The 26,095-nt window shown below is 30.7% G+C and overlaps 1 protein-coding gene and 1 long non-coding RNA gene across 6 annotated transcripts in view; one reads left to right on the top strand and one right to left on the bottom strand.

Annotated features, from left to right (window-relative positions):
* LOC136796369 (uncharacterized) overlaps positions 1-4,993 on the bottom strand; it is a 35,576-nt gene extending 30,583 nt beyond the window's left edge. Inside the window, exon 1 of the long non-coding RNA XR_010844078.1 lies at positions 4,920-4,993. This is a non-coding gene — a long non-coding RNA (uncharacterized lncRNA). The remainder of the gene's footprint in view (positions 1-4,919) is intronic.
* LOC106681891 (leupaxin) overlaps positions 1-25,847 on the top strand; it is a 208,802-nt gene extending 182,955 nt beyond the window's left edge. For 4 of the 5 annotated variants that reach the window (XM_067049917.1, XM_067049918.1, XM_024362342.2 and 1 more), the window contains exons 6-10: positions 15,855-16,043; positions 16,136-16,309; positions 16,937-17,167; positions 21,094-21,214; positions 22,141-25,847. In XM_067049917.1, the coding sequence (XP_066906018.1) occupies positions 15,855-16,043; positions 16,136-16,309; positions 16,937-17,167; positions 21,094-21,214; positions 22,141-22,286 (861 nt within the window). In that variant the 3' untranslated portion in view covers positions 22,287-25,847. Of the gene's footprint in view, positions 1-15,854; positions 16,044-16,135; positions 16,310-16,936; positions 17,168-17,311; positions 17,543-21,093; positions 21,215-22,140 lie in introns of those variants that run through there. The other variant, XM_014422469.3, reaches the window with a different exon arrangement.
* The last annotated feature ends 248 nt before the right edge of the window (positions 25,848-26,095 follow it).

The raw sequence follows: 26,095 nt of genomic DNA, 5'->3' as shown, positions 1-26,095 counted from the left end.
TACAATGATAAGAATAAAACCAAGTAACAATGGCAAGAGTAAAAATTTCTTTATAAAAATACGTAAAACATAAAGCTATTTTATTATTATTATTAAGCTATTATATTTTTATTCTTATCATTGTATCATTTTGTATCTTTTTAGCCCTGATGAAGCCCAGTAAATTGGGGCGAAACGTCGGGAAATAAATAGTTGTAAACTATTTTTGTTTCACTTTTGACCGCAACCCTGACCATATTCTTATTATATCAATTTTTACGGTCAACTATATATACATATATGTTAAAAAAAATAATAAGACACTTAGACAATTGCCTTAGCATAGCTAATTACGCCCAATAGTTCTCAAGATTCAGTTAGTTAAAAAGCAACATTCTATGCTATCTAAAACGTACTGGAAATTCAGTAGATAATGAATTTATTGTGTGAAATCTTTATCTTAGGAACTATGAGATATAAAGATTATTAGATTATTACTTATTTTTGTTGTTGTTCTACTAGTAGAATTAATTCAGATTTTAAATTGTATTCTATTAATTTTCACTTACTCCACTTGAACCAACCGCTCGCAAATGCCCAGCAGTGCAATGGTTGATTCCTTCCTCTCACTTACATTATTGCAGTTGGTTTTCATGATAGTACTTCGTGGCTGGTGAAGGTTGTGTTACGAGTATTGAAATATCATCCATGTCTTCAGAAGTTTCGCGTTACCGTAGAACTTCTCAAACAGATAATTAGTCGATGAACGACATGTCACAATCTCACAAGAGGAGTGATCATGTTGTTTTTTTTTTCAATTTCAGGAGATTTTAAAGCATTGCTCAATTTAAACTATCTTAAAGTCTCCTTTATAGGACTTCGCTCTCTGAGGGTCCTAGTGCGGGCAGTTCGGACGCGAAAGATGGCCTTTTTTTGTGTTATATTCTCCTCTTGTGAGATTGTGACATGTACATTGACCAACCTACTCGCTTCACTAAATTTTAAATAACAAGTGTTACTCTTTAACAAAATAGTATGATAACATTTTAATAATTGTGTTATAATATTAATCGGTGGTTTAGTTTACCTTTGCCAGAAGCCACAGCCGATGACTAACTTTAACCTAAAGAGATTTGTATGTTTTGAGGGACTATTTTACTGTTTGACATTTCTTTATTACTGCATAACCTGTTTAAACGAAAAAAAAAATAGTTCTTAATATTTTGACTTTTCATATAGTTGAGTTTTTCGATATTGACTCATTAATCATGAGCATAAAAATTATTTGAGACTGTGTGTTAAGGGATGTTCAGAACTTGGATGTAGGAGTATAATGGAGGGGGTACGCTTCCAGGGTACCAGAAGGCGTGGTCTATTCCTTTCGTAGGCGTGGCATCCGGTACACCATATTTGAGTTGCTGCCCCATCCCGTATGCCAGAAACGGCTAGGCAGGGGGATGATAAAAAATACAGAAAAAAAGTAGAGTTACTCTAAGTGTGCTCACATTTTGTTGTTTTTTTAGTTACTATCACTTCCTAGTTTCTAATATTAAAAATAAAAATACGAAAATGTTCGCTGTTTTTATTTTTTTAATAGACAACTTTATCCATTATATCAGAAACAATTTTTTTTTTTGTATCAAACTTTATATTTAAATGTTTTTTTTTTTTCAAAATAAATTATTTTATTATTAACTTTTTCTAGAAAGCTTTAATTTAAAAATTGACCAAATTAAATCAATTTTATATACATTTCTTACTTTTTGGAACAATAAATTTACTTTGGGATCCTTAACATTCACATTGAAATGAGACTGAATAGAACAGAAAAAGAAGCAAAAATATCTGGAGATTCAGAGATATTATGATAGCTAAACAGCTGAATAGATTTTCATTATAGATATACTAAATTATTGGAAATAACATTTACTAAAACTTCTATTTCTATTCTAATTTGAGGTTAAATGAACGGCATTACAGATAATAACATCACTGTGCGAAATCTCGTAAACTAAAACGTAAGGTTGCCTTCAAGGGGCGTGGCCTAATCCCCTCCCCTTAGCGTCATTTTTGCTTAGAGTAGGGTTATGTCACCCCTAAGTCCAGGACCCATGGTTTTCGTATTATTATTGAGCTCCAAAGAGGTCATATTTTCCTTAGAGCTAGCCCTCAGTGGAGTCCTTGGGTTATAGCCAACTCATTAGCCGATGTAGGGCAGTGAGCTGCCATTGGCCTAGAGTTGGGGCCCATAACTATCGCACGCCTTGTTTACCCGCTGTCATTAACAGTTACATTAATACTCCGCCATATGTTATGTGTTAATTATAAAGGGGCGGATCATCCTCATGACCTGGTTCCGTTAGGTGCGCCTCTTCTCTCTCTTTGACCGATATCAAGTCCACGATTTCTTAAGGAGGAACTGATGAAGATATCTTCTGTTTTTGAAAAGAGTAATAGTAAATACCGGCATAATATTTGAGAAGAGCAGTTAACGGAACCAGATTTATTAAAAAGTCGAGATGGTCTGAAATAAGAGGCACTATAATCTACTCGCGTGAACAGTAACATGTGAGTGTATCGTTCAGGAACTTAATTCGTAGGATGAGACCGTGGATGGCCGAGAGTGGTGAGCCATGAGCCTCCTATACCGGGTGACCAGCCCCACTAAAACCACCATTTAGCGACGATCCTGTATTACTTTTGAAATGTTTACGAAGAGGAGACTTAAAATACTTAAATCGAGCAATATTAAAAAAGTGGCTAAAATTGGCAAACAACATGAAACCCGCTCTCCGTGGTAGTCTTACTTATTTTTTTTTTTCTAAGTCCCATGGGTCTTTAGGGTTTGATACACGGGGGTAAGTAACACTAAGGATGGGTAAAATCTCTTGTAATGCATCATAAGAGTGAAATAAGGAAAGGGATACACCTGGAATTCGGAAAATTGGTTGAGTCTCCTGTCTGATTATGGGGATCATCAGAGTTCTTGTTAGCGGTCATATCGGCTGAATCGAATTTACTTATCTTACCTTTTAAACAGACTCTTGAAGCGAGTATATTGTTCGATTTAGTACATGTCACAATTTCTCAAAGGAGTTCATAACATAAAAAATATTGTAAGGTCATCCTTCCTAGGCAACCCACCCCATTAAAACCCCCATTTATATATGTACATGTAATGTTTAGCCTAAATTCTGTTATTTATCCAGTCATTCCCATCTATTAAATGAACTAAAAAAGAGGGAACGCACTTCTCAGATTTTCCGTGATTTTTTTCATTTTTGAGTAAAGTAGACGTCTTATGCCAAGTCCACATCCGTGATGATTAACAAACTCTTGTTACTAGGGAACACACTAATGCTGTACGGCTACTTGTACCTTTTAGGGGAAGGAGTATAGTGGAGGAAGAAGGTTAGCTGGAAGGAAAAATGAAGCCAGAAACGTGGACTTTATGATGGAACTGGGACGTGGCAGATTAGTAGGGGGAGAGTACAAAGGAGGAGATTTCTGACATATTTGGGGTAGGAGGAAGGGTTCATATACAGAGTAACAGCTTCTAACCATGATAGGACTCAAATTTTCATTTTATAGGACCATCACAGAAATAAAAGTTGACCCCCTGGTCGGATTGGAACCAGCGCCGCTACAGTTTCGAGGTTGCTAAGACCTACGCCGACGAGAAAAAACAAATATTAGTCCAGCCAAACAAGTCCTAACATTCAAAAAATAAAACAGTAACCTGTTTTGTATTTATTAATGCCGGTACATTGCGTACGATGAAGTTCCATGGGTTTGGACTGAAGGGGGAGGGGGGAGGTGGGAGTGGTAAAAATCGTGTATTTTATTTTCAAATTTCCGAGATAAAAAAAAACAAAACTGATAAAAGATTCGATTTGTACTATGTTCACCCCCTCCTTCTCAAACTTGAAATGCGAACGCAGAGTTTTACGCAGATAATGTATTAACGTTTAACAGTGGAAGACAGTTCAGTTATTTTTGTAATACTAAGCTAAGTGCCTGATTTGTCCAGGCTAATAGTACTTGTCACCATGGTGATACTGTTTATGTACCATTAATGGTTATAATGCTGTATGGAAAATTTATATTTGTTAGTTGCGAGAGGCTAGGGGGGGAAAAAAATCAATTTATATGAAGATGTAAACAATTTAAATGAAACAAGCTGTTCATCAGTAGATTTTTTGTGATCGTCTATTTTCGCTGTAGTTTTTTGGCAGAGGTTGTGCACCCTTGATAAATTTATGTCTCTAGGAGCCTTTTTAACGTCCGTGATAAATTGCTATTAGCGAAGAAGGCCGTTGACCCTCCATAGGGGGTCGACCCTGTGCTTTGGCAAGCACTTTAGTCCTTTTGTTAGGTTATCGTAAGAGGGTAGTGGTTGGTTGGTACTGTCAATGAGTAATAGTCAATGTATTCTGAAATATTAGTTTTGTCAGGTTTTAGATTTGATTCGGTTGAAGTGTTTTATTTAATAATTCTCATTGATTTTACTTACAACATCTTTGGTGATATATCCACCATATAACCTAACTCGATAGTCATACCCAAAATTAGTAACTATGATTTAAAAAAAAAATAATCTGAACCGCTACAACTTATAAGGAAGTCCTTCGAGTTCGTTACCCAGTGCCTTTCCACTCCTAAGTAGCAACTATATTTATTATAAATTTAAACAAAATATTAAAACAATTAAAATAAGCTATCGAAATAAATCAAAGATTTGAAACAATATTAAGAGGAATACTAAAATATTTACCAATTAATCTACCTAAAATCTTAGTAGTAGGGAAGTCTGGTTCTCCCATGTGTCAGGCCCAAACCCCCAAAAAAACTATAAAAGATATATACACACGTAAAATCTTAGTTATAATATAGATTACAAAATACCTTTTAAAGAAAAAAGAAAATTTAAAAACTAATACTTGCGTGATTATTGTAAAACTTGGAGTAGCCTTAAGAAAGAGTTCTTCTATCTGGACTCTTCACTAAAACTCACTATAATACCTGTATGGAAAAATAAATTTAAATCCAATTTTTGTCTCGTCGACCGTTTCCTAGGAGACATTTGTCGATCGATGACGTCAGAAACATGGGACATATCGCTGCTTTCATGACAGCACATTTATAAAAAAAAAAGTTTTGATTTTATTTTGAATTGGGCGTAATTCCATAGGTAATACGGTAGAATGATATTAAGTTTTATTCTTGGCGTCGTTTTTCTTAAAAGTATCCAACATATCTCGCGGATTAGCTAAAATATTATTAGATTAATTATTTTATATATTCTTGTTTGAGAGTGGTTTAGTTTATTCTTAATTTAAAACAAATTTGATCCTTTTTTTCTCTCAACTTTATTCTTTACAACTTTTCCAACGTTTCGACCCTCAGGTCATTCTCGAGGATACCTTCATATTGATGTCATTTCCTTTTTCAAATCTTAAAAATTCAGGCTTATTGCCTTTGTCCGATATAACCTTTTCTAAATAATTTTTTCCTAGATTTAAATCTTTTATAAAACTCTTTTCTTCTTCCTTCCTTCATTCACATTTGCAACTTTTTTTTTTTTTAATTATTTATTTAATGTAATTTACAACTGTACGAAATAATACAATAGGTAAATATGTAGTATGTTTCATATACACTTGAAAATCTTGGGAAGGAACCACCCATTGGTGGTACTTCAAACATTAATTTAAATTAGAAGGTCCCGTGGCCATCTTCTTTTCAGACGCCTCGGAGGATTATCAGGGATTGTTAAGGATGAAAGATTAAGAATTAATGGGTTAGGATGGTTAAGGAGTTTGTGTGTTTTAACTTATTTATTCATTAAATTATTTTATTTTATTTTATTAGTACTATTATTTTTTTTTTTTTTAAACTTATTTATCCATTCAAGTGTTTCCTGTTACCGGCTTTTTATTATATTTTCCTTTGAATCTATGTGTTAGTCTTATTCTCGTAAAATGTATCTATTTGTTTGTTTTTGGTAAACTGATCTACTGCTGTGACTATGAATGATGGTCTGATCTCATATTCCCGTCTAATATTGAATTTGTTTAGCGGGTCACTGAAGAGGATCTAGGAGGGTGAATTCCGGAGGGCTAATTTGTTGATCGGGTGAATTAAAAAATTGTGAAAAAGTGAAATTGGAGGAGCAGAAATGAGAAAGAAAAAAGGAATGAATTGAAACATTTTTATTTGGTGTATAAACAGAAATTGATTTTAAAAGGAAACTGTAGGGGGGAAAAATTGTTTTCTTTATATCTTATATACCATGTATGTGTAATTTATCTATGTCCGATTACGGATTGATAAGTATGCTGTGTGAGATAGCAACCTGATGTATTTAGGCAGCATAGATGAACAAAGTATTTCTCTCTCTCTCGATAAAATTATTTTGTATATATTACTGTTAATATATTTTACCGTATGTGGTTGAAGTTGGTCTTGGACGTTCGAATCGGTACCAATTTTGACACATGCTACTATCTCTTCCAAGATTTTTTCCATAGTTAACATATACACGGACACTTAGGCGATTGATAAACTTCCTTGGTAGTACAGGATAGGTGGTAACAAGGGTGTCCTCGATGGTGTGCCCAACATCTACCTGATTTACGAACAGCTGTGGTTCTGAACCTATCTTCACGTCCATATGACTGCTCACGTCTATCTAAGATCATGTAGACATGGGGAAAGAAATAATTTAAGACGATCGAAATCTAATCTCAATATGGACTTGAATAAAAAAGATAAAAATGAGAAAGACAAAAATAAGAATGACAAAGAACCCGAAAATAAAAAAAGTAATGAAATTAATATAACATTAAATAATGAAAATCAAAATACAAACATTGATGAAAACCAAAACACAATTGTCGATGTAAACGAAAACAATGAGGTAAGGTGTAAGTAATAATGATTATGGTAAGATTTAAGGAATCTGAAGGTTCGAACAGTTGCTCTTATCATAGCTCACTCGACCAGATATTACATCACTGAATACTATAACCTGGTAAACTATTTCACTCTTAAATGAATCAGTATTTGTTAATTATAGTATCACCTCTTCTTATAAAATAAAATAATTATAACACACGTGTTTATTAAACAAAATTAATTCTTATTTATTTCTTACCTAAAATATTTTATATTCGCTTTCTAGTATATCCTATATATATATATATATATATATATATGTTTTAAACCAAAATAAAAATTCATTTCATGGTCGTTTGAACATACTTTTATTTTGGGTAAAAGTTTGTAGGGTGTCTAGCAACACTGAGTGCTGGGTAACCTGCCCAGTATGGTTATCCAACAGTCTTAAGTCATGTGAATTATTATTGTGTATCGTTATTATATTATGTTATATCAATATATGTTCATCAAGATTATAAAGAGTTGGTATTTATATACAAATTACCAACAAACCTACAAGTTCTTTATCCTGAAGGAACGTAATTTTCGTTTTCTCAATATTAACCATACGAAAAATGCTTTTTAATGTGTATATTATGAGGTTACTTTTTAAAATGAACATCAATGGTTATCAATAACAAAACAATGATGATATGTTTTAATCTAATATATAAAAATGTATATTTGTTCGTAATATGCGTTCATCCGATTGTGATAGATATTATTGCAATTATTATTATTAGATATTATTCCAAATTATTTGAACAAACAAATCATCCGACTTATAAATATATTTTTCGATCTAAAGTCTCCATAGGTTTTCGGCAGAAGCGAAACCCAACACTCCCTCTGGCAGAAAGAATCACTCCGGCTATCTCTACACTAAAAACGATTCCGATAATGAACCCTGAAATTCAGAACCCACCTTGGACTCTAAAACAACCTGTAACAATGCTACATCTGTCACTTATTCACAAAAATATGCAGAAAAAAATGGCAGGCCAAGTGGGATGAAAGCTCTCCGAGTAAATTAAAAGAAATAAAACGATCAGTAAAACCATGGTCGACATCCTACCGCAACAGCCGCAGGGAGGAGGTTGCTCTGGCCCGCTTGAGAATAGGTCATACTCTCCTCACGAACTCTCACCTGATCAGAAAACTGCCACCTCCATCGTGCAAATGTTGTCAGTCCATTCTTACGATTAGACATATTTTTGAAGAGTGTACTCACTATTTGCCAATAATAAACAGGATAGGACTGACCCCAAATTTATCAGAAGCTCTCACAGATGAGGAAGCTAAAATTACATTAGTATTTGAATTTTTAAAAGCACATCGCCTTCTTTATAAATTATAACTCCTCTTTGATTTTTTTAAATTATTATTTTTTTTTTATTTATTTATTAATTTTTTTAATTATTTTTTTAAATTTATTTATGTTTTACTTTTATCATGCCATAGGCGTTGATGACCAAAGAGTTTTACGCCTATAAGCAACAATCAACAACAAAAATTTTACTGCCGAGAAAAAAAAAAGGTAGTCACTTCATCCCAATTTTTTATTACTTTAATGAAAACTATGTATAATTAATAGTCAAAACTGATGAGTCTGCCAAGTATACGTTGAGGGAATAAAAAGTAGCGGCTGTTTCAAAACCTCATTTTTCATACGGAGCTCTATATCTTAAAAACTACCAACAACAATAGAAAACCTAAGAGAACATTATTTAAAGAAGAGTAAATTTTATGAAATATTATCCCTAATAGAGCTATTTATGTCCAATAGTTCTCTAGATATAGCTTTTTAAAAAGTAACATTTTTTAAAAATGTACGAGATGATTAGTAGTTCGTTAATTTATTTTGAGAAATCTATATCTCAGGAACTATATGACGTATAGATGTAAATTTGGCACTCAAATTAAAGCTAGTTTAATGTACTATAAAGTACTTTATGACCTTTACCTTCGTAGGAATAGCAGTTTTCATATTTGCTAAAATAAATTGATTAATAGTTATTCAGGCGATAAGCTTGATTTATGAAAATCTTTATTTCAGAAACCATAAGGCGTACAGGTGTCTGTCGGCTCTCAATTTAAAGCTAGTTAACTTTACTATAAAATAGTTTATAACGTTTATCTTTGTAGGAGTAGTAGTTTTTATGATATTTGATAAAATAAATTCGCAAAATAGTTGTTCGTATAAAATGTTTGATTTTTGAAAAAATACGCAACTCAGTAGTTGCAGGCCTACCTTCTACGCCATAACTCCTGATGAAGACCTGAAACTCAGGTCGAAACGTCGGCATAAAATAAATAAATATGGTTTTGTTTATTTATGTTGTTCTTTGCTGACCGCACCCCCCGACAAACTTCTCCAATCATTAATCTACGGTTAACTATCTACACCTCACTATTTTTTTTTTTTTTTCTCTTCGTCCTTTTTTTCAGATTAACTTGTTTTTTTTTACACAGTAGGATTAGGGCAATTGTTTGTTTTGTTAAGTCTACGAATGTCGTAAATTTGTTATTTACTTTACTTTCTCTTTTATTTAGAATTATTATATATTTTATTTATATTATAACGTTGTATATAGTCAGGGGTGTCTTTTATACGGAACTACACTCACATCTCTATAAAAAATTGTATCTGTTATATCAACTGGTAATAAATAAAAAAGAATATATATATATAATGAATATGAAAGAAATTATTCGGTGGGTTAAGATATTGTCACTTTTTGATGGATAGTTAAAATATGTTGAGTTTCGATCCAGTTGAGATGGACACGTGTTTTGGGAATAAAACCCCATAAGTCTTCTCGCTTATAAAGGCGTCAAGTCATGATCTAGTTGAGAAACCCTTTAAGTAAGTCAATTACCACAGGGATTTCCCTTCTCACTGGGTCACTCAGGGCCGCTCCCCAACTCCGAGTTCTGGCTGGAAGTTTGTGTATGAATTGAGTTACTTTTTAAGAAGTACCTTCTTGAGGAGATAATTTTTTGGTAATTACTATATTTCTTATTTTTGTAAAGCCGATTGATTTGGGACACCCCACAAGATCCGCACTTGTCAAATACGAAATTGACAATGAGCAGATTATCAGGGATTGTTAAAGATGAGAGATTAAGAACTAATGGGTTTGCATTGGTGAGCATTTTGGAATGAAAAGAGGTATATCTTTTTCGGATCTAATATGCAACGAATGGGATGTTGAGGTCTTCATGGATGAGTTTATTTGTGACGTAATAAGGAGTGTCTAGGATTGGATACGGAAGGAATTTGATGATTTAGTGAAACCCCGAAGCTCAATTCCGTATATCCAAATACAAAGCGTGCTTATCATAGTGCATAAGTTTTTTGTAGTGAGTGGAAAGTTTAGAGCGTTTGTCAAGTTGGTATTGTAGTAATCGGAAACTACGATTTTAAATTTAAAAATTAAAAATGAATAAGTTTAAAAATTAATTTTTAGATATCGAATATCGATCGATCTGAAATGATCTTAAGGTTGGGAAATGTTAAGAATTCTCTTGGTTTGTAAATAAAATGCTATTGTCAGTGTTGTAAAGTCTATTATTAGTCAGTTATTAGCGAATCAAGGTCAGGAACTTATGGTGTCCTGCAAGGGAGCATCTTGGAATTTCTATCGATTTACGTCTAGTATACAGGAATCGATAATTTTATGATTGATAATTTTTATTATCATAAAATATTTGATGTTTAATGATAATAAAAGTGTATTAATCGTTGATAAAGTAGTTGATTTATTCAGGTTGGGGTTGATGATGTGGAATATAACTGAATGTGAATTAAAAAAAAATTGAAAAAAACATTTAAGGTGAAGAAATGTTTTGGGCGGGGATCGATGTTTGTAAATCACAATCCAGAAAATATTTGGTTCTTTAAAACAAAAAAGAAATTTTATATATATATTTTTTTTCTTGTGAGGTTTCTTAATTGAATGTTATTAAAGACTTACAATATCTGCCTACAACCTCATAGAGAACAATTGATGTTGGGTTGTACTGTGGTAAAACCCCTTCTGTCCTTGGAGAGGTTAAGACATCTTTGGCAGCTCTAACTATATTCATATCATAATTTTGCTACTGACGCCAAAGAACTCCAAGTGATCACGTGCATTGTCTATTCGGCTCTAGTGCGGAATATTCATATCTCGTGTGACATATTGGAAATTTAAATCACCCTCGTAACGATTAGTTGATGATGATAAATTCTATCTATATAAATTATATGTATAAATGATTGAACGTAACTGAAAATGAAGTATAAGTAGTAGAAGGAACAAAAATACTTATTAATTATTTATTTGCTGACGTTTCGCCCCACTTGGCAAAAAAAAAACACAAAGCAACTAAAGTATGTCGACAACGTTAAAAAAGATGATTTACAGTCAAGATGTCGTTACTTGTTAGTAGTTTAGTTTATTGCCATCTTACTGTCTATTTTCAAAAACATATTTTTAGTTGTTTTGTATATATTTTTTAGCCCTGATGAAGACCTGCAAAATAGGAAAAAACGTCGGCAAATAAATATTTGATTTTTTTTTTTTTTCCCTCTTTACCTCCGCCCCGACTACCTCCTTCATATTATAATAAATATTTTAGTGCATTATACTTTTTGCTGCTTGTTAATGTTTCTTAAAACCGTGTTCTAGTGTATAACCCTCTTCTTATATTTTTATTATTGATATATTTTTAATATGTTTTTTTTTTTTATTTTTATATTTTAACTTTTTTTTCAATAAAAAATTGTCAATTATTTTGTTTTTTTTTATCTTATAACTTCTTATAAATAAATATCAAGCTTGAAACTTCAGCACTTTTATTTTATTTAGTAATTAAAACATGTTCAGCCAGACAATTGACTCTCAAATGTACAGTGTAATTATTCTTAGGGGTATAATTAAGTAAGTAATATAAAATTACTTCTCATTTCTCCTTGGCAATAAGAAAATAAAAACTTCTGTTTTTTTTGGGGGAAAAAAATCATATAGATTCATTCATTTATGTAGATTTTTAAGAAAAGAATTTGTTTTATAATTTATTGTTTTACTTTAAAAAAAAAAAAATAATTTATAATTTTAACACTTTCTTGAGACTGGTAATTTTTTTAAAAATTACATTATTTAGACAAGCATTGTTGTGATAAAGTTTTTAAGGAATAGTGACTGTGATAAATGATTTTAATTTTGGTTTTAAGTGAATATTGACCAATGAATTGTTGTTTTGACCTGGGGAGAATAGCCTGCATGGAATTGAGTTATCAAATAATATAATTCCAAAATTGTATTAAGATTGTCCCTGAGGATGGCTGGATTGCCCGAAACGTCGGACTTATAAGAAAAATAAAATGTGTTGAGACTAAAATGGATAGAAATTAAATTATTTATTTTAAAAAAAAAAATTAAATTTGGCATCAATTTTTGTTCTCAATAGGTTTTATGAAGTATAAAAAATACAAGAACTATTTTTTTTTTTTTACTTTTTAAATTAAAATATGAGACAAAAATATATTTAAACAATGCTCTGAATTTATCTTATTTTTCCAATTTGGCTGATTTCTTTAGACCTATATTAGCATTAACTTAATTTTTCACATACAAATAAATGTTTTTTTTTCTGACAACTGTAGTATCATCTATTAGATGAAGATTCAAACTATCCATTCTAGATCATATATAATTCTTATAGTGAGTGACACATGTCCTCAAGCCAAGATTAGGATTAACCCCTGATTATTGCTCCTAGTATCAAGAAAGTTTATCATAAATTTTATTATGATAAATCTTTTAATCCAACTTACTTTTTAATATTTTGTTTATATACATAAAAAAAATGTGATGAAATGCTTAAAGTAGTATGTTAACTCTAGAAGTGTATGAAGAATTTTAATTTTAAAAAATTCAAAAGTAATATTGATTTCTTGGTGATATGTTTTAATCTTTAACCTGACTAATATTAATATTGATATTGACTAGTAATAATATCAAATTAAAAAACAAAAAAAAAAACAAAGAATATAAATTAACGATTTTAATTTTCGACCAGGTTTAAATTGTATTGTTTTGTATGTTATAACCAAAAAATGAATTAATGAAGAAGAATAGACTGTGAAAATTTGTATGCCTTCTAAATGTAATTTAAGAATCATGACCTAATATTTTCTTATTAAGGAAAATCTTGTTATGATCAATCAAGTGTTGACCAAAATACAATATTTTTAGTTTATTATTTGTTTATGTTTTGACCAACATGATAGGTATCCATCAAGGCTAGAAGCAAAGATATGTTTAGTAAAAAAGCATAAAAAATAAATAAACCGTTGACAGCTCAAACAGAGAGGGACCAATAAATTTACAGTCATCACAGTCAACAACTGCCTTCTATACACGATAAATATTAATAAATAATATAATTTGAATATGAGATTAAAGATTGCAAAAGTACAGATTATTTCAACCTCACATGTAACGAGCCCTTATACAAAATTTACAGCCTACAATTTAAAATATTTTACTTTGTCATTTCAAATAGAAAAATACTTATTTAGTTTTATTTAGGTACATTGATATGTTTAATTGAGGGAACTAGGTAATCTCTACTACCTTCCTGTGCTGAAGGTTATCCTATTCAAATGCTGGAGGCGTGTTAAATTTATTTTTTCAAAACAAAGCGGTGTGAACTGTACTTTGGCAAATGCTCCTGTGCTACTATGAAGTATGTCTTAACTCTAGTCATTGAATGGAAAGGGTAGTTAGATTAGGGTAGGGCGAGTAAAGAAGCACTGGGATTGGGTATCTTTATTTTAAAAATAATAAATAAATAAAACAGATAATAATTTTTTTTATTTTATTTTTCTATCATCTATGTATGATATTTACAAAAAGTTTTTATAACAGGATCTTAATAAATCTTTATATTTTTATACAAATTACCATTTTACTGAATTATGGTTTCCGTTAATTGCCTTGTAGGCTGGAATAAAAAACATATTTTGATTATTCTTACTGAATTTTAAAAGAAATATACTTTTATTTTTTAATAAATATGAGCTATAAAACAAAATTGTTCTATTAATTCACCATTATCCCCATTTCTTAAACCAGAAATATTTTGTATTACATGATGCTTTGAAATAGTTTTTCATGAGCTGTCTACAGTCAATAATTAAGATAAAAATTGATTTCTTATATTATTACATGTTTTGAGTAACATACTTAATATTTGTACCTTCGTGAATGAATGATATCATCTCAAACAAATGAGCTTGGTAAAATTTAACCCGCTGTCTATTTTAATTTTGTTAACTCTTTCAATTTTGGCATGTTTAAGATACTTAACAATTATAATGATTAGTTCATAATTATACTGAAAAATAAGTAAATCGGTCGATGGTTATCAAATCAATATCATTATGTTACCAATTTTATTTTTATGTTATATTATGTATTTTTCTCTGTTTATGTATTTCATTTAGTTCTCTAAAGTTAATGTTGCAGACATGAACAAATTATCATAAATGATTATTTGTTTTTAATTGATTCAGACTAAATAAGCAAAATTAAATTTTTCATCAGTATATGTGACAGTAATATGTTACAAAATTATATTTTTATTTTTTATTATTAAAATTGAAAACTTTTTCACAACAGTACTTGTACGTAGGCTGAATAATAAATACTTGACATAAAAAATGATTTGATGGAATTTACCTATTTCTAAGATTATGATATTAAAACTCTAAATAAATTTGTATTTACTTGATAGATAAATTTATTTACTTTTCACAAATATGTTTAAAATAATAATAAAAAAAAATGAATGATGTTATATCTGTAAACCATTCTAAATAAGAGGATATAAAAAGCAGTAACCCAGTTCTAAATTAGCCTAGGCTCTAAATATAGCCCATATATAGACAGAGAGCCCATTACGGATTGATATTAATAGTAACTATGAACGACGAGCACACAGACAGAGATGCAGTTGATTGTACACCTGCCTGCTGACTGACTGACACACAAATATAGCCATCGAGGGTGTGGTTCCAAACTTGGTCCTGCTCCAGGAATAGACTCCCCGTGCGCCCCCCTTTGCTGCGGGGTGGGGGGCCCGCTACTTTGGCTCCTGCCTCCCCAGCTCCGCGCTCAGTGTCCGCCCTCTTCATCTCCTGTCTTGTTAGTATCGTATTATATCACTTGTTAGTCTGTAATTTAATATAAATTGTTTTACTCCATTTTAGGTTTTTGTTTATTTTATTTTTTTTATTCCAATCGCTTAGTTTTTTTATCTTTAAAAATATCAAAAATTATTCATATTACTATATTTTTTTACATTAAAAATCTAAAAGTTGCTTAAGATGGATATTTAAATTGCTAGTAAATGTTAATTAAAAGATATTAGGTTTCTTTATGAAAAATTCAATTTTCGGTCTTTATATTTAATTATAGTTTTTTACTCTTGAATTATTAATTTTTGTTTTTAAAAATAAATCTTTCCCCCTTTTTTATTCTCAATAAACTTTTAATTTTTATAAATTATTTCAAATATTAGATGGAAGAACAATAATAAATAATATAAGGTACATTTGCCACCATTCTCTCTCTTATTGTTGGTTTTCAGTTAAAAATGTCTTGTTTCAAGCTAAAATTGTCTGTGATGTCTTTCTCACCGCAGCCCACTCTATTTATAGCCTCTTCAGATATTTGAGGATTTTCACACTTTTGTCTCTTACTTACTAGATTTCAATAATATCTTCTTTATTTTATTTTTTTGAATGAAGATCTAAATTTATCCCTCTGAAATATTAAAAATTACAATAATTTATCTGTTAGTTCAGATTCCAACTTGCTTTGGAATCAAGCCAATATTGACTGTTTCAACTTTCTTCTGGTGTTATTAACCGATCCTAATTGCAGGTATCATCACATCATCCTCCCCCATCTCTCGCGGAGTCAACTTACGCCAAACCGTCATCCAGCGGTAGGAAGCGAGAGGCTGCCCTAGATTGTATGCTAGGCTCTCTCACCGAGAACATGTCCAGGCAAGGAGTCACAACGACACAGAAAGGCTGCTGTTCAGCATGCGACAAGCCCATTGTTGGTCAGGTAAATAGGTATTTCTTTTATGATGGTAGTTTTTCGCTACTTATTTTTTTATCTGAACTGATAAATTCTATATTCTATATCTTTCATTGTAGGTGATTACAGCATTGGGTAAGACATGGCACCCGGAACACTTTGTCTGCACACACTGCAACCAGGAGCTGGGTACAAGGAACTTCTTTGAGAGGGATGGCCACCCCTACTGTGAGCCGGACTACCACAACCTCTTCAGCCCCCGTTGTGCCTACTGCAATGGCCCTATCTTAGATGTAATGGCTATAACTGATAAAAAGATTTATTTTATTTTATTATTATTTATTTATATGTTTAGGAGCAGCAAGGTAACCTAGTGGGTAGAGTATTGGCTGACTTAGGTGAATGAATCCAGTATAAGTCTTGGTTTGGTACACATAAATTTTTCCTTTAGAGTTTAGCATACACTTCCTTGATACTATCAGTCTTGAAATTTAACACTAGTCTGTGGAAAAATCTAATATTCAAAGTATAGTTGAACACTTTATCTCCTCAGAATATTGTGAAGTCACAAGTCGCACAGATTTACCAGTATCTGCCCTCTAGGCCCTTCATGAGCTGTTAGGCATCAAGACTCTTTCTTGGGACAAAGTATATTACTGATTTTGAAATATTTTTCTAACTTGTATTGAACAAAAATTATATTAATTGATATTATTACTGAAAAATAATAATTTGTTCTTTTTACAAAATTTTTAAGAGGTTTATGTAATCCTAAGATTAATTAATTCTTAACTTTCATTAATTTACTTCATCGAAAAAATTTCAATATCATATTTCCTTTTTTATTACATTTAAAAAAAAAACATTTTTGGTTAAATATTATTTGATTTATTTAAAAACTTCTTTTTTGGGGGTTTTAGAAATGTGTCACAGCCTTGGAGAAAACGTGGCATACGGAACATTTCTTCTGTGCTCAGTGTGGTAAACAGTTCGGGGAAGAGGGCTTCCATGAGAAAGATGGGCGGCCATATTGTCGGGATGACTACTTCGAAATGTTTGCTCCAAAATGTGGAGGCTGCTCCCGCCCAATAATGGAAAATTATATTTCAGCCCTCTCGATGCAGTGGCATCAAGACTGTTTCGTCTGCAGGGTATGTTTATCATCCAACTAATTGTTTATATATTTTTTTCTAAATGTAAATATTGTATGTACAAATAGCTTGTTTTGGTGTGAATGGAGCTTTATGTTTCTTGTTATTCACATGTTTAAATGTATGTTGCTATGGTACTTAAAGGATTGCCGGAAGGCCGTCACAGGGAAGACCTTTTACGCTATGGAAGGAAAGCCTGTCTGTCCGAAATGTGTCGGAGTGGATGAGGAAGAAGAAGACTGAAGATTCGGCAAAAACTAATACCTCTATATTAAATGCTTTCTTATAGAACCACGCACGCGGATCATAACCATCATCCTATCAACTCTGTATTTATATTTGTATAGAAAATAAACGTCTTTTTCTTTTTTTTTATTAATTGATTTATAAGGCATATAAAAACCTTTATTCTTTCCTATTTGCCACTGTTTAACATTTTGCTTCAAATCCTTTTCTCTCTCTCTTCTCATATTTTTTATTTTTTTAAATATGGGTGAAATAATTAAGATTTTGGTTTCCATAATTTTTGCAAAAATTAAAATATTTCAGAAGCAGGTGCTGATATGTCATAAGTGAAAATACACACAGCTCATCTAGTGAGCTATCTAAAGATCAAAATTAGAAGTTGGGTCGGTGCCATTTCTCTTTTAGAAAAACTGAGCTCGACTTTTGACCTAAATGAACACTGCTATCTAGATCTGTGTTTGTGTTTGGGCTTGTCGACTGAAGAGAGCAGTTATTGTACTAAATGATATTTATAGATTAAAACTGATTTTTGGCCAAGGTCAGGTCCCAAATTAAAGGATTCCTTTTTCACCTGTTAACATAATAATTAAAACTAATTAGCTGTGACTTCAAAGTCATGCTGTTACTTTTTGTTGTAAATGATTAGGAAATGGAATACAATAGTCCATTGTTAAAGATGTAGCTCTTTCCTGCCAAATCAGATGTTATCCTGATATCAATTGTTGGTATAAGATTTATAATTTTAAATAGAAAAAAAAATTGTTTTAAACCTTATTGGTACACTTTGAACCTTATTGGTACACTTTTACCCAAAGGCCTGTCTTGATTCAGTTCTTCCATTAAAAGCTCATCTTCATTCAACTACTCTCCGAAAAAAATAAATCAGGAGTTCATTCTCATGTTTTCATTTCGGATTCAAAATGAGTCTTTTTTTTTCTATCTAGTCTCAAGGTCAATGGATTAATGGGTCACTGGGCTGCTGCCTCTCATGGAGGTGTGGGTTCGAACCCCGGTAGCAACAAGAATGTCTTCCCAAGGGGTTAATGTAAAACACATAGTCTGTGTAATTGATTCCCTGCTTGGTTAAAGAAATTATATAACTGGTCTAAAAATATATATAAACTGATAGCATCGACCTGCCTATTTTTCTGTACATTAACTTGATTATTTAGGTATCATATCTTTCAAGTGATGCTTGTTTTTTTCTTGTCATATCAAAAAAAGTCATTTTGTATGATGATACAGTTGATCTTTAAAATTTTGGGATTTTGGATTGTGAATAATATCATTTTCTGTTTTGATATCTACTTATTTTTTTCATTCCTACTTTTATATAATTTCTGATTGATGTATTTATGTAAACAACTAAACGATTTTTCCACCCCCCCCCCCTTAATCTACATACTAGGACTGGAGTATAATTGATTAGCTTACTTTGCCTATGGGAAAGGCAGATAATATTATAAGTTGCCAACTTCTTCAATTCTACTTCAAAAAATGTAATCAGTGTTTATTTCTAGTTATAATTATTAGAATATTGGATATGAAAGTACCAACGATGACCTGCTCACATATTGACCTCTAGATAGTAACAATTTCTGTTTTATAGAATAATTTCTATTCTATACTTAGAAGTCTTTTGCTCTCTTATTCCTCTATCAAAATTAGATAATAAATGCATTTATTTATTTTGCTGCTTGAGCTACGTTGTATTTTAATTTTCCATCCTTTCTGGTCTTTTGAGCAATACAGACGTTTGGTATTATGAAAAGTTACATAACTGCTCACCAATATATTTCTGCAAGTAAAACAATTGCAGCAAGAAATGTGCTGAAACCTTGTTCTGCTTCAATACTTGGTCGTTGGCGCCTTACATCTTCTAGGCACTGCTCCCCTTCTTATCCTTCAGGCTTCAAGGTTGTTTTAGGCTTGACCCTTCTCCATCTTCCAGCCATCTTGAATTCTTTGAACAAGAGGAAGTTCTCACTCACTAACCTAGGAAACTTCTCCTCAGGAGATATAAAATCCTGAGGTTTTAATGTCCTGAGGCCTGTAATGTCATTGAGAGATCAACTGCATTACAGTTGATAACCAAATGCTTCACAGTTTGGGGGGGTATTGGAAATACTAGCCAAGGCTTTGTAGTTGCCTCACCTTCCCATTGCTCCCATGCTCCCTGAGGGATCGTAAAACCCAACCGTCCGGGATGACTCATTTTATGTGTACCCAAGAGGTTTGTGGTTAGGAAGTATTTTCTCAGATTTAAATTTCTTCCTTTCAGGTTCATTACCCCCCTCCCCCATTGAGTTCATTCCTTAAATGTACCCTTCCATATTTTCTGAAGATCCTGTCGAGCCTCTCCTCTTGTAATTACACTTCATCAATTCTTCTCACTGGAAGAGATCAAGAGGTACAGAAGTTGATCTGTATTCCCTGGTGACATGAAGTTGAGCCTAACTCTGAGTTGAACCAGCCTTATTTATAAAATCTGTTTTAGTACAGTAGGCTCTCTCTAATTGTACAACACAAATAAAGATTACGATCCATTATGTTACCCCTTCACTTTATGAAAATCCCATGTCATATATCTTTACTAATATTAAAATTTATAAATCATCAGTTCTAAATAGTTTTTAGAACAAATCCCTTACTTTCTCTTATGTCTCTCCATTTCCCGTTTTTTACATTCTGAATAAAATAATGTTTAAAGGTTTAATTAAATGCAGTCTATCAATAGTTCAACATTTTGCCACGTATTTCATTTACCCTTATTGGACAATTACAATATCTGTAACTTAAAACTTAACGTTATTAGTGGTTTTCCATTTGTTGGTAATTTCTCTATTAAAATATTTTTCCATATCTAATGAACCATTTTTTTATTTTTTTTTATTTATAGTGGTATTTTTATCTTTAGGGACCTTTCATAATAGGGGTACTAATCTATCTTCTTTTAGTTGTCAGTATATACAAGGAACTAGGGCCATGATTTAAATCCGAGTCCTTTGTTATTATGAATGACTTTATGTTATTTTTTTCTGAATGTATTAAAGAAATTTTTATACAATAAATAGTCATCATCATTATTAATTAAATTGCCATTTAATTTGGTTTAAAACAAATATTGAAATTCTTAAGAATACAGGAAGATTTCAAAATCTATTATGCCTAATTATATTTAATGAATCCTTCTCTAAAAATTTTTTTGTTTTAATGAAATATGTCTATTTTACTCGAAGTAACAAAAAGGAACTTTGGAATGTTTGTGTGTTTTTTTTTGCCTACATGTAAATGTTTTAATTATTAATTTCTATAAAGTTTTAATTTTATTATATTTCTTTTCTTTTCAGGAATCCATTTACACCCTTTATCCACTACTTTATTCTTTATAACATCTGGACAAATAAGAATATTTATAATTAACATACATTTACAATAAACAAAATGGATTTCTTAAAAGAAATATAATAAAGTTTTTACAAATAAAACCCTTTAGAACTTAGTTGTAGGATTATAGCTAATTATTTATATCTCTAAAATAATTTTTACTTGCTGATAGTCTATATTTTTATGTGATTGAGCTTTGGTTGAACCTTTTTAATTTTTCATAGATGAAGTGGTTGTTAATTAATTTTTAATGTATCACAAGTTATAGTAAGAACACTTTCTTTTGTTGGTAGGACTGCAGACAGCCGTTCCATGGGGGATCTTTCTTCGACCATGAAGGTCTACCGTATTGTGAAACCCATTATCACGCCAAAAGAGGTTCCTTGTGTGCAGGTTGTCACAAGCCTATCACAGGTAATTCAAATATAGGGTAATATATTACATATTTCTTAACTAGTTCTATACGGCTGCTGATCAATATTTCTTTTTCTGAATAATTCTTTTTACTATAGGAATTCAAAAACTTGCACTTTAAAAAAAATGTTAAACTCTGATAAAAGTGATAAATAATGAGTTGTAGATTAATAATTGGAGAAGATGGTCGAGGTGTACAGTCAGAAAAAAAAAAAACACAAATAAACAAAAATTATTTGTTCGTGCCGACGTTTCGACTTTGAGTTTAGCCATTATCTTTGCTGCAAGCTCCCTAATGAAGACCTGAAACTCAGGTCAAAACGTCACCATGAATAAATAATTTTGTTTATTTGTGTTTTTTTCCTGACGCAACCCCTGAACATCTTCTTCAATTAAAATGATAAATAATTAAAATATATACAGATGTCCTTTTCCTTCACTTGTGCAAGTATGCAACTGGGCCCTGTTTCATAATGAAGTACAAACTAATACTATTAGTCTTGTCAATTTATCTTAATTCAATTACACAGACTTGTCCAATAGTAACTTATACTTTAGCATTTTTAAATTCCTGTAATATCACTAATAGTCCTCCCTATCATGAAAAAATAAGTATTAGTATTATAACCACACTAGTTTCTACACTTGTACTATCAACTAATACTAATAGCTTTCATTATGAAACATGGTCTGCAGGCCAATGATGGGCCATGGTAGTGTTGGGTTTGGATCATGGGTGGGTTTGAGTCTGGGTTGGTAATAGGCAAATTAACTTCTGAAATGCAAAACAAAGAGCAAAACTAAAAGAAAAATGATTGTAGTGTAATTAATAAGGCTTAAGATTTTTTTTTTTAAACTTTCCCTAAATTTATTTTTCAATTCAAAAAGTATTACATGAATTAATAATCCTTTCTTATGTTTTACAGGTCGCTGTATAACAGCCATGTTTAAGAAGTTCCACCCAGAACATTTCGTCTGTGCCTTCTGCCTAAAACAACTTAACAAAGGCACATTCAAAGAACAGAATGATAAGCCATATTGTCATTCCTGCTTTGAAAAGCTTTTTGGCTGAGTGTCTTGAAATGTGCCTAGGCACACCATTATCTAGTTGCCTACAACATACTAACACACTCCTAACTTTGTTGTATATGTTAGGTTTCGAACATTTATCAAGCCTAAATATTTTAAATTATCTTTATTTTATGATGATAGTTATGTCTTCCTTCGTATAACTTCTATTTTAAAACGAATAATTTATTATATTTCGTTACTAGAGAAAGGATGGTGACATTGTACAATAGTTTTTAAGTGTAAATTATTATCAGATAGATCATTATATATATATGCGTACAAGTAATGCTCAATAAATTGGTATGTAATACCATCTTGACATCATTGAGCTAAAATCGATCGTTTTCCTCATGCTAATTATTTTAGTACTTAATATATTTATGATCTGTTTATGTACATATGTATGCACATTCATACTTCCTGGAAGGAGTATTTTAAAATAACCGAAGGACGAGTTCTATCATATGAGAAAGTACAATACTGCAACTTTATTGCTGTTTTAAAATGTTGAGAATATTACTTTTTTAATTAGAGTTAAATTGATATAGACACAGAAATTTCAATAATAGTCGAACCCCTGTTCACCGGCCATCTGAGCTCAGGGACCATAGATGGGTTCTGTTTTGGCCTGTTAATCTGAGGTATTCATGATGTATTAAACTTAAAAAGTTTTAACATGCTAAATGTAGTATAGAGTTGTGAGCAGCCTAGTTTAAAATTCATGTTACATGTTAAATGCACTGGGTAACTTGAATTGTAATCTTGTAATTTTTATGAAATAATGAAATTGAACAGCTTTGTCACGCCATCTTTCCTCCTCCTCACTTATTTCCTCTCCTAGTTTCCCATTAATTTTTTGTTATTTCTGTCCATCACTATATTTGAGATTTAAAAACATGCAATACAAAAACGACACGAACTACGAGCAACTAACCTTTCAAAATGGTGTGGAGCTCAGCTGGTCTATTGCGTGACGTCGTACTCCTACTAACAGACTCTCTATTAACTTATTAACCTTTGAACAGACTCTCAACCATGTTGTATGTTATATCGTTTTAACATGCTAAAAGATGGAAATATTTCTCTATTTAACACACTTAAACATGTTAAACTGAAGATCATGAATACCCCTAGAATTTTGTGATGTATGTTATTTGTAGATTTAGATTATGAATTTCAAAACATAGAAAAAGATTACGTATGTCCAAATGTGTTATCTTTCATTTTTCAACATTTACAGAATTTTTAAATTTATAATCTTTCCATTATTATTAGAGTATTCATTTATATTTTCTATTTTTTTTTTCTTACTAGACCAAGTTAATCTGTAATGTGTGGGCGGTTAAGAAGGGTTCTATTGTACCTATTAGAGTCAAATTTTCCGGGTTAATCAAAACCTGTTTATTAATAATCACATTATAGTGATTGAAAGTCTTGCTTAAGACTTCATCTACAGAATATCAAAAACCATTATTTTATCCTCAAACAGTGCACTTTTTTTCAGGCTCTTGTACGATAATATCTCATATAATTTATTTCTTTATTAAATAAAAAATAAACGTAATCCAGCTTGGTTCCAAGATATATTTTTCAATATTATCTACATTTTTAAAAATGTCAATTTTATTTAAATGGCCTAATTTTTTTTTTGTTTTTTAGTAACAAACAAACAGGATATTCCATTCATAAATTTATCTTTAGTAAAGGAGGCCTAAACTGTTGTCCTTGATTAAAGAAATCGTGATTTAGGTTTGTGAAGTGGTTTTAACTAGAAAAAAAAAAAAAGCATCACATTCAATAAATATGTTAGAGACAATTTATCGTTTTCAAACGAGTAGCTTCGATAGCTTCAGCTTGCACATTGAATTAATGCAACCTGGGTTGAAATTGAGTGCAGCGACTTATAATATGTATATCACATTTTATAGTCCGATTAAGAATATAGACCAATAATGAACATTGAGTACTTTCCTGTTTATAACAAGTTTTAGGTTTCTATTGATGAGAAAAACTGGCCTACTCAAATTTTATCCTTTTTAAGACATTTGACATGTTTTTTTATCCTTTTAATGCCGTTCCATCAAAACTATTATTTACCAATAGAAAAAAAAATTGAGTCAGTCAGTTTTCATGTTTATCGAATTTAGAAGTTTTATTAGAACTTTCATAATGTTTCAGTTACATAATTAATATTGTAGAGCGTTTTAAAAATAAATCCATAGTTAATAAGTGCCATGGTTTGTAACTCTTACACAACAAAAATTTGTAATCTTTATGTTGATATAATTTTTAGAAAAATAGTAATTGTTGAATCAATATGCTACTGTATTATTCATTATAATTTGATTATTAACCTAAATACTAGATTTTTTTTTTCGTTGCTATTTTAAAAATAAGAAATCTTGTTTAGTGTTTACAAAGTGATCTTACAAGAGGATTGATTCATTTTGAAATATTATAATTACATTATTGTTTTTTTTTGGATAAATTTTTTTAATTATTAACTGAAAATTTTATCAACAACAAACACCATTAAATATCGTTGTTGATAGTATATTATTAATTATAATAATATATTATTATATTTCAAATTTTCTGTTATTTCTAACAAATTTAGTCACTGCTTTTTTACTTGTTTTATTCACGAGCTGAATTTTTATTATTTTAATGACAACTAATTTGTATAGGCTCAAATGAGCCTTTTGATAAAACGAAATATTTATTCTTTTGAATATTTTAATGTCAATCTCATTTTTATTATATTGTTTGATAAAAATAAATTATATTATATTGTTATACCATTCCTTTCTGCGCATGTTTTGTATATTCTATATCAAGGGATTCCAAGGTCTTGAAGTGGACTTCTTTCATACTAATATATATATATATATTTTGTCAACTTGGTTATTAATTTTTTTTTATATACAAACCAATTTTTTGGCTATTTTTTAAATGTCATAAAAATTTGCTTCAAGGCCTCCCAGTTTTTAAATCCCAGGTCTACTGAACGATAAATGATTCTATTTCTTGTCAAATTTATTTTAATAATATATCATTGATGCTTTAATTGTTTGGCCTATTTTATTTTATATGGCAGTTGTAATTAAGTATTTAGTATTCATCTCAGTTAGCGGTTGTTCTGTTTGTAACTAATTTTAATTTATTTAATGTAGACTTGTTATAAATTGAAGATTTTTATTATTGTAAGGAAGGCGTGAACAAAATAATATACCAATACGTATCAAAATGTTGTTGATTAATAAATAGTTTTAGGTTTAAAATTCACACTGCGTCTGAACAGTAATTATTCACAATATTTTAAATTAAGATATTTCATTTAACGAATGAGGCTTACCCGATAGAGGAGTGAGCCATAGTTTTAAAGCATGACTTTTCTGAATCAGTCGCAGGACGACTCCTGCACAGCTCAACTACATATTAAGGTTTATGTCAAATCAGAGCTTACATAACTTTTAATGAAATATTTAACTTCCACAATTTTGGTTATGTGTGTCATCGAACATGAATTAGCCAAAGTTAATATTAAATGAAATTAATAACACCAATAATTGTTCATTTATTTATAATTACTCCTCTGAATCCTTATAACATTCCTTCCGAAATGTATTTAAGTTTTCTGTAGTTATTATTTTATATTTTTAGTACAAAAAATTATATGAGGTATCGACTGTCAAAATTATTTAAATCTAAATTGTAAAACTTTTCAGGGGATGCAAAAAATATCTTAACTAATATGATTAGGAAAATTACACTCACCAGGTCAGCTTAACATTCATTTACTTTATATAT

The sequence above is a fragment of the Halyomorpha halys genome, unplaced genomic scaffold, assembly GCF_000696795.3.
Source record: "Halyomorpha halys isolate HHAL.00 unplaced genomic scaffold, Hhal_1.1 Scaffold21.1, whole genome shotgun sequence".
Classification (NCBI taxonomy): domain Eukaryota; kingdom Metazoa; phylum Arthropoda; class Insecta; order Hemiptera; family Pentatomidae; genus Halyomorpha; species Halyomorpha halys.
Note: the sequence above shows the minus strand (reverse complement) of the source record. Positions and strands in the feature narration are given on the sequence as shown.